At 42.6% G+C, this 9892-nt stretch overlaps 1 protein-coding gene across 3 annotated transcripts; it reads left to right on the top strand.

Annotated features, from left to right (window-relative positions):
• The first annotated feature begins 1890 nt into the window (after positions 1-1890).
• Positions 1891-7857, top strand: LOC118882705 (cytochrome c oxidase assembly factor 6 homolog). Of its 3 annotated transcripts, none has more exons than XM_036828883.1 (3): positions 1891-1956; positions 2677-2836; positions 7512-7857. In XM_036828883.1, the coding sequence occupies exons 2-3, from the start codon at positions 2693-2695 to the stop codon at positions 7605-7607; spliced, it is 240 nt and encodes a 79-aa protein (XP_036684778.1). In that variant the 5' UTR covers positions 1891-1956; positions 2677-2692; the 3' UTR covers positions 7608-7857. The 3 variants fall into 3 exon arrangements, with proteins under 3 accessions (XP_036684778.1, XP_036684776.1, XP_036684777.1); XM_036828881.1 differs by having other exon boundaries at positions 1914-2476; XM_036828882.1 differs by having other exon boundaries at positions 1920-2145.
• Positions 7858-9892: the final 2035 nt, after the last annotated feature.

Below are 9892 nucleotides of genomic sequence, written 5' to 3'. Positions count from 1 at the left end.
CTTTTTCTAACTTCTTGAAAGGGAATGTTTAGCTAAAGACCTTTCAGCCTCTTTTCTAATGTACTTACTTAAGGCTATAAACTTCCCTCTACGTACTATACGTTAACTTTATTCCGCAGGTGTTGCTATCGTATTTTATTATTCAGCTCAAAACATTTTCTCATTACCATTATGACTCTTTGGCTATGGGTTATATGGACTTGTTTTTATAGTTCTTTATTGATTTCTAGCTTAACAGCACTGTGCTCAAATAACACGTGCTGAATGATTTCAATCTTTAAAATTCGTTGAGAGTTGCTTTGCAGCTAAGTATGCGGTTGATTTTGGTAATATGTCATGTTTGTGTTCCAAAAAACATGTTCTGATTTTGGTTGTGTTTTTCTGTGTATATTCATTAGGTCAAGTTTGTACATCATGTTATTCAAATTTTCTATACCCTTACTGATTTTTCTTTTGTTTGTCTTAACAATGACTGGGAAAGGCTTGTTAAAATCACCCACTATGGCCATATATTTTTTTCTTTATAATTTTGTTAAGATTCCCTTTATATATTATATATATATCATTAAGTGCATAACAATTTTAAACTTTAAATATATATTTTTTCAACTCATAAGTCATTCAAGACTCCTTCCATCCTTTTTGTATCTCATTAGTCATACTTAAAAGATACTATCCTTATATAAACTGCCCTTGATAGACACAGTATAAAAGAATTGGTGGCCCTGGTAAAGCTAAAGCAATCCACTTATTAGACTCCATTAACTATTACAGAAATACTTCCCATATTGTAGAACATGTGTTTGGTGGTACTTAGGCTTCACACAGCCAACCTGAAAATCTGCGTATGTTTATTTGTAAAGGATTAAATACCAGCACTGTGTGCAGAGCTGTAAACTGCTTGTGAGTTTTATAAGCACTTAGAATTCAACAGGACTAGATGATGGAGAAGATGGGATCTTTAAGAGAACTGGACGACTGACCTGTATCTACACACGTGCTTTCAAATAAAGATTCTGCTGAGATATTCATTAAAATACTAAAAAGGGCATCTTTCAAAATATCTGGAGCAGCGCTTTTCATTCCTTTTAAAACACACCTCGGCGTTTAGGGAGTAAACAGAGCCACAAGTGAGATTAAAACAATAATACAGGTATTAATTTTACCCACTCTCCTGACCAATTTGTATTACCTCCGGCAACTTTCAGATCCAAGTCCAAGAATCTTAGCTGTAAACTCTAATCAGGCTCACATTTTAATCCCACGAACTATCAGATCTCAGCCGACTGGAACTTGGTTTATGTCATATTCTATCACTAGATGTCTCCAAATACCAACTAAAAGGATCTTGTCCATCTACAGAAGAAAGCCGCAAGGGTTCAAGCAAGGGAAAGGTGATAATGTTGGTAAATGTAACAGGATCAAATCTGAATCGGGAAACTGGGAGCTTGGTGCCCTGGGTTCTCAGCTCAGTCACTTATTCGCCATGTGTCCTGGGGCGTCACCCGCCTCTTTCTGGGACCGTTCCTTTTTCTTTTTTTTTCTTTTTTCTTTTAATTTAAAAAGCGAGGAGTTAAGCCTTCGCGGCCCTTTAACGCTTCGTCCCGCTCTCATCTCAGGTGCCAACTTCCACACAAAGCCGCCGTTTCCGGCAGGGCTCGCACGTTAAGCTTTAAGACGGCGCTTGGCGAGATATATGCAGAAATTTAGATTCATGAAAGAAGCACAGTTCGTTAAAATCACGAAAAACTGCAGGGAGAGAGGCACCGAGACGTTAACAAAGCCAAGGCCGCTCTGAGGAGTGACCGGATCCCACCCACTCTCCATCTCCACACCCCCAGAACCCGCCTCCCTCGCCCGAGCAGGCCCGGAAGTCCCTGGGACAGGTAAGGGAACGGAACAGGAAGTCCCGCCCTCCTGGAACAGCGAACGGTAGCCCGTAAGGATCATTCCAAGGCCAGTGCATTCGCCGCGTGAATTGTTTCCTTGAGGGGGTGGGGGGGGTCTACGCCGCTTGAGCTCAAGCGGGCGAGGCGACAGTGCGGCGCCAGTCCTCGGCCCCGCGCCCTTCTTTCTCAGTTGTTGGGCTGCGTGACTCTCCTCCCGTCGGCGCCGAAGGGAGCCTGGTTCTGGGCGGGCGGAGAGGTGGGCTTGCTGGCGGGGCTGGCGGGGCGCGCCGGGGAGGGTACGGACCCCGGAGGTCGCTGACTTTCCGCGAGCCTCGGGCTCCTCTTCTGCAAGACAGAGCAGCACTCCTTGTCCTGCCTGGTGATTTTGCCCTCGTGCATTATTTGTATAGCACTTTGGTTCGAACAGCAACCTCGTAAAATGGGCACCGCTCCCCTGTTTTACCGATGGGGAAACAGGCTCGAGAGAATAAATGTGTCTGAAGTGACAGACCGTGTGAGAGCCATAATTCTAACTCCGGCTTTCTGAGACCAAGCTGCCACTCCAGCAGTGGAGCAAATTACATGGTGTAAGGGATAAGCGTCAAAAGCGAGTGCTCTTACGATACCGTTAATGTAATAGAACTGATTAGTTTCAGCCGCATCGTTAAAATCCGGAGGCCTAACTTTAAAAAAAGAGGGGTTTGGAGGGAACAACAGTATTTTTTCTCTGGCTTACCTTCTCTCGAATTACAAGTTCCTTGTTAATATCACATGTTTTGGTTTACAGCTTGAGCCCACTAGGAATGGCAGCCCCATCTATGAAAGAAAGGCAGGCTTGCTGGGGAGCCCGGGATGAGTACTGGAAGTGTTTAGATGAAAACACAGAGGACGCTTCTCAGTGCAAGAAGTTAAGAAGCTCATTTGAATCAAGTTGTCCCCAACAGTGGGTAAGTCACACTGGGACGTGTTTCTGTTTGCTGTCAAAATACATAGCGCTTACGGTGAGTGGTGGGCTATGAAATGAGGTACTGTTTGAGGCGTGTCAAATGAGCGGTTTCCGTGAGCAGCAGAGAAAACCTTGTCTCGTAATCCAGGCTTGTTTTATGTACATAGCAGGCACACCTTTGGAAAATGTCACCTGACACTTTAAAGGTGATTGAAAAGCAAAACATATGCACACTAACCAAAAAATTCCAACCTTCTAAATTGGTAGATTTCTCCCGGCTCTTCTGAGGGGATAGTATTTAATCTTGGGCAAGAGATGGCAAATTCATTGGCCTAGAGCTGCTATCAGAAATAAAGCATTCCCAGTTGCCCACCCAAAATCATATGGTCATATACCCAAAATACAAATACAAAGGAGTTTAGAAAGTGGAAGAAACAAAACGATCATATGGCGGATTCTGCCACCAGCTGCTCCAGGTGCCTTGCCGACAGGCGCTCCTGCTCTGTATTGCCAGTCCTTAGAATGGGAGGGGTTGGAAAAGGGAACTAACATCACTGAGCTCAGTAAGTGCCCCGGCGTGAGTGCCATGACGCTCCTTCATCAATACCCTTTGAGATGGGCGGTGTTGCCGTCAATATCCAGAGGAGGCAGCTGAAGCCCAGAGCGTTGAAATAACTTGCTTTCTCACTGTTGGAGCTGGAGAATGGGATGCTCGGAATTGAGATGAGGGCAAGGCTGTATCTGTTGGTAAGGACGAGGACTAGGCTTTGATCCTGGCAGTAAGGTAGGTTGGAGGACAAGATCATTGAAGAAAGAGGTCAACGACCTGAGAGGCCAGGGTACTGGGAGGATCAACCACATGGATACTGAACCACCCAAGAGTTATGATGTGAACACTGTTAGAGAAACTGACAGCAACCTACAAAGTTATAGGTGACTCCAACAAAGAAGGGAGCAGTAGAGCAAAGCAATCAAAATAACTGCTGCCGCATCTGACAGTGACAGCCATGCTCCCGTGGAAAACCGTTGTCTTCTGCAGACTTTTTTTTTTTTAAATTTTATTTATTTATTTTTGGCTATGTTGGGTCTTCGTTTCTGTGCAAGGGCTTTCTCTAGTTGCGGCAAGTGGGGGCCACTCTTCATCGCAGTGCGTGGGCCTCTCACCATCGCGGCCTCTCTTGTTGCGGAGCACAGGCTCCAGACGCGCAGGCTCAGTAGTTGTGGCTCACGGGCCTAGTTGCTCCGCGGCATGTGGGATCTTCCCATACCAGGGCTCGAACCCGTGTTCCCTGCATTAGCAGGCAGATTCTCAACCACTGTGCCACCAGGGAAGCCCTGCAGACTATTCTTAGTCTGTAACTGACCTCCCTTTTCCAGCCTGCGCCCTCAGGCCTTTGCTCCCTTTTCACCCGTGCTCTCTACTCAGGAGTCATACCCAGTGGCCATAGAATAGAAACGAAAGATATTTACAGAGATTTGTGTAAGAAGGTGGGGAAGGAGACAGAGGGAGAAGTGATGGGAGTACTCTCTGAGTGCATTCTGTGTGAGAAATTGTGTTTTCATTAGCTTTAATTTTCATTCAGTCTTGTGGGGTACTATTGTATCTCTTTTACATAATAGAAACTAAGGCTCAGAAAGGTGAAATAATTTGTTCAAGATCGGCTAACCAGCAAAGTAGTAGAGAGGGCATTTGAAAGTAGATTGCAAAGTTTGTATTCTTTTACTTAGCTGAAGTCACAGCCAGAGAATAAAGATAAAAATAAAACCACCAAATAGAGATTCACAATGAATACTTCTATGATAAAACACTAAAAATAAAAATTTCTTACATAATAAATATGCCATAAAACTGTGCTGTCACAAAACCAAATTACTCTTCTCTGCCCCTTGGCTTATCCCTTTTATAGCACGCATCAGTCGGCCTTGTATAATGGCCCGATTTAAAGTCTCCTATTGGTTCCCAACTTAGGAAGGAGCAGGGATCAGGTCTGTCATTGTAGCATCATCCAACGCAGTCTTCCACAAATAGAGCAACTGGACAGCCAAGATATTTGATCCTAACATCAGTTTCAGATCCTGTCTTTTCCCTGTGAACCTTTGAAATGTCTCAGAAATTCCAGTATTTTGGCATTCATGCTACTATCTTGCATCTCATCTAATGGCTTAGAGGACACTAGCATTATACATACACAGTGCTTCTCAAGAAACGCTTGTTGATTTATTAGCCTTTTGGACATTAGCCTCTTTGAGGTGCCACATGTCGAGGGTCCTCAACTGTTAGTTGAATGGAAAAGACTATGGAGCAGAGCTTTTCAAGCAGAGAGTACGGTATATGCAAAGGCATGGAAGCAAGATGCATGAGAAATCAGCACATTCAGGAAATGGGGTAGCTCTGGACGGATTGCATTTCAGGGTCTGGTGGTAAACCCAGAAGATAGACAGATGGGCAGAGATTAAGCCATGAATGACCTGATTTGTCTTACTGAGGAAGTTTGGATGTTGACCTTGAAGGCAGTAGGGATACCTTGAAAGACCTTTAAACAAGCAGTGCCATGATCAAATTGGAATTTCAAAAAGATTATCCTTGGCAGTGGTGTGATGGATGGATGAAGGAGGGTAGAGAAACCAGTTAAAGAGCTATTACAGCAATCCAAGTGAGAAATGACGTGGGCCTGTACTGTCGCAATCAAGGGGGAAAGAGATCGGAGCATTTGGTTGGATAGTGATGCAGTCACTGAAATAGGTGACGGGAGGAGAAACATGTCTGGAGAGGAGCTGAGTTCCGGACAAGTTGGGACTGAAGTCTAAGTAGGACCACTAAATGGCATTGTCATTTAGGCAGTCGGAGATGTGACAAGAGATGCAAAAATCTATTGATTTGCCATAGAAACGTTAAGAGCATTGTGCACTTCTTCGTCTGGTGCCCCTTACATACAACACCCGTCCCAGCTCAGTCAGCCTAAGGACACCAGGGGTGCGGAGTCTGACAGTGAGATTTATTAACGTACTGTAACCAGGGAGCCCCACGCACCGGTGCTGCTGTGGGCGTCTCACCAACCAAGGGAAAGGAGCTGTCAGAGGGTTTGGGGAAGGGCGGAGTTCAGGTGAAACTGAAATGAAGTGGTGCTTTGATAGGCTCAGAGCAAAGCAGGGCTGTGTATAAGCAGGTTGTCACCTCTGGACTGAGAAGTGAACCCAGGGTCTTATTTTCCACAAAGATAAATGCTGCCATGTCGTCATGCTCAGAAATCCTTATGTGAAGTCCTGCAGCTGAGCTGGAAATCAAGACTGCTGCTTTTTGTCAAAGTGCCTATCAGATCCCCCAGGGAAAAGTGGGGTGTTTCATTCTTACCGAAAGAACTTCAAAGAGCAAATTTCTGATAGTTCGATTTTAGAGAACAAAGTTTCTTGGTGCATAAGAAAGCAGTAGGGACTTCCCTGGTGGCGCAGTGGTTAAGAATCCACCTGCCAATGCAGGGGACACAGGTTTGAGCCCTGGTCTGGGAAGATCCCACATGCCGCGGAGCAGCTAAGCCCGTGCGCCACAACTACTGAGCCTGCGCTCTAGAGCCCGCGAGCCACAACTACTGAGCCTGCGTGCCACAACTCCTAAAGCCCGCACGCCTAGAGCCCGTGCTCCGCAACAAGAGAAGCCACTGCAATGAGAAGCCCGCGCACTGCAACGAAGAGTAGACCTTGCTCACCGCAACTAGAGAAAGCCCGCGCGCAGCAACAAAGACCGAACACAGCCAAAAAGCAGTAGTCACTCAAAGGGGTCTCTTAGGACAGTGTCTGGCTGCGGTGTGTCCTGCAGAGGAACGTTAACTTTGTAGCTGGCTTTATCTGAGTCTCTTATCCCAGCTTGAGACAGGGCAGGCACAGTTTTACATTCTTAACTCGGGCTCTACTGAAATATTTAAGAATTAAATCCTAAGAAAAGCTTTTCTGTTCTGACGGTGAAAACGTGTGTGGTGTCATGCCTTTGTCTTGTCTGCAAAGCAGCTCAGATGCAGATGCTATGAGGATTTGGTGGTTGGCCTTGATTTTCTACTTCTGTGATTTTACTGTTTCAGGATATGGGGCTTTAAGATACTCCAAATTCCCTATGGCAAGAGGAGGATGTAAACAGAAATAATAAAATGAAATACTTAGTGTATTAAAGTTTTACCATCAATTTACTTATTCATAGTTCATGAATATAATTTTTTTTTTTTATAATTTTTAACTATGTGTCTATCTCCTTAAATGTATGTTTCTGGATAAGATAAACTTAATACAAATATGATGGCTAGTGAATTACAAAACTTGTTGAACTTACAGTTGACAGGAGAAACTTGTACAGTGTCTTTAAATCATGAAGTCTTATGACCTGAGAGTCCTATGGACTCTGAACTTGCATAGTACATTTCACATGTGTAAGCACAGATATACTTCTTGAGAAGGTGCACAGGGTACTCAAATTCTCAACACGGTCAGTAACCCAAAAAGGGTTAGGACTCACTGGCCTATACTCTCTTTAGAGACTCTTATACATAAGATGCACTGATTCAAAATGGTTCTAAAATATAAATTAGGCCACTTATATGATTTATATTGAATAATTAGTTACATTTAAATCTGTGCTTTTGTTTAAGCTGCATAGCTTGCCCTTATCTCAGACCCTTTTTTCTCAACAGATAAAATATTTTGATAAAAGAAGAGACTACTTAAAATTCAAAGAAAAATTTGAAGCAGGAGAGTTCCAGCCTCCGAAAACGGCCGCAAAGTCCTAGGCTGTTCCTGAACATTTCAGAAAGGTTGAAATTATTTTTTCTGGACATTCAGAAATGCTCTGTGGGACAACAGTAGTTTGAATGATGGCAAACACCAATGCTTGTTCCATATATACAACTCTTAATTTAAATGGTCAAGTAACAAGATTCCATTTTTCAAAAGACAGACTTGAAATAAAACGGTATGAAATATGCTTAATTGAATAAAAACCACATATTTTAAGGAAAAAACAAATTTAAAGCTTATTATGAAAACGTGTACTTTTTTAAAAAAATTAATTAATTTATTTATTTATGGCTGTGTTGGGTCTTCGTTTCTGTGTGAGGGCTTTCTCTAGTTGCGGCAAGCGGGGGCCACTCTTCATCACAGTGCGCGGGCCTCTCACTGTCGCGGCCTCTCTTGTTGCGGAGCACAGGCTCCAGATGCGCAGGCTCAGCAGCCGTGGCCCACGGGCCCAGTTGCTCCGCGGCATGTGGGATCTTCCCGGACTAGGGCTCGAACACGTGTCCCCTGCATTGGCAGGCAGATTCTCAACCACTGCGCCACCAGGGAAGCCCCATGTGTACCTTTTTTGTTGTTGGAGGATGGGTAGTGGGCAAATACTATTATTGATAGAGATATGGATATACACTGAAAAAAATAAGATTTGCCATCGTCCTGGGAGTTAGCATTTAAATACAGACAGAAAAAAATGAGGAATGGGAGAAGGTTCAACTTAAAATATACAGGTAAAATAATAGACCATCTACAAAAAACCCTACAGCTAATATAGTTAATGATTAGACAATGAATGCTTTTTCCCTCAAATCAGTAACAAGGGAAGGATACCCTCACTTCTCCTATTCAACATGGTACTGGATTCCTAGCTACCTCAAAAGAAAAAAAGCACACAAATGGGAAGGAACAAATAAAACTGGCTCTATTCATGGACAATATGATTAACTCTGTAGAAAATCCCAAAGAATCGACAAAAAGAGCACCTAGAATTAATAAGTGAATCTTAGAAAGGTGGCAGGAAACAAGGTCAATATACAAAAGAAAATCAGGGGCTTCCCTGGTGGCGCAGTGGTTGAGAATCTGCCTGCCAATGCAGGGGACACGGGTTCGAGCCCTGGTCTGGGAAGATCCCACATGCCGCGGAGCAACTGGGCCCGTGAGCCACAACTACTGAGCCTGCGTGTCTGGAGCCTGTGCTCCGCAACAAGAGAGGCCATGATAGTGAGAAGCCCGCGCACCGCAATGAAGAGTGGCCCCCACTCGCCACAGCTAGAGAAAGCCCTCGCACAGAAACGAAGACCCAACACAGCTAAAAATAATAAATAAATAAATAAATAAATTTATAAAAAAAAAAGAAGAAAATCATATTTATGTATACCAGCAATGAACTGGAATCTAAAGTAAAATTTAAAATATGCCATTTACAATAGCACTAAAAAAACTAAAAATAAAAGGAATACTTAGATGTAAATCTAACAGTATGTGCAGGACCTATATTCTGAGAACTACAAAACACTTGAAATCAGAGATCAGCTTAACTGGGGAGAGGTACAGTGTTCATGGATTAGAAGACTCAGTGTTGTTAATTTACTGTTAAGTTCTCCCCAGTTTGTTCTATGGGTTCAAAACAACCCCAATCAAAATCTCAAGATTTTTGGTAGATATTGACAAGCTGATTCTAAAATTTGTGTGGAAAGTCAAAGGACCTAAGATAGCCAAAACAATTCTGAAAAGAACAAAATTGGAAGATTCATATTATATGATTTTAATGCTTATTGTAAAGCTACAGTGATTAAGATAGTATGGTATTGACAGAAGGATAGACACATAGTTCAGTAGAACAGAACAGAGACCAGAAATATACCCACACAGTTAGAGTCAACTGAGTTTGGACAAGGTGAAAAGGTGATTCCATAAAGGATAATCCTTTCAGCAAATGGTGCTGGAAAAATTGGATGTCCATGCGCAACAAAATGAACCTTGACATAAACTGCACCTTATTAAAAAAAAAAAAAAAAAAAGCGAAATGGATCATAGCCTTAAATGTAAAATATAAAACTATATAACTTCCAGAAGAAAATATGGAGAAATTCTGCATGATTTGGGGTTTGGAAGTGAATTTTTATAACTTTTAAAATTTTTTAAAAATTTGTTTTTTGGTTTTTTTTTTTTTTGATTTTTAGAAATTTCATGTAATGTCTGAAACATTTATATTAACATATTTCCATACAAATAACCCAATGAAAGTTTAGTATTAGTTGTTTTGTTTGTTTGTTTTTTTATACTG

The sequence above is a fragment of the Balaenoptera musculus genome, chromosome 16 (assembly GCF_009873245.2).
Source record: "Balaenoptera musculus isolate JJ_BM4_2016_0621 chromosome 16, mBalMus1.pri.v3, whole genome shotgun sequence".
NCBI lineage: Eukaryota > Metazoa > Chordata > Mammalia > Artiodactyla > Balaenopteridae > Balaenoptera > Balaenoptera musculus.
Note: the sequence above shows the minus strand (reverse complement) of the source record. Positions and strands in the feature narration are given on the sequence as shown.

Coding starts and splice junctions, on each gene's coding strand:
- LOC118882705 (XM_036828881.1), top strand. Junction 2,837..7,511: donor CAAGTTGTCCCCAACAGTGG/GTAAGTCACACT, acceptor TTTTCTCAACAG/ATAAAATATTTTGATAAAAG.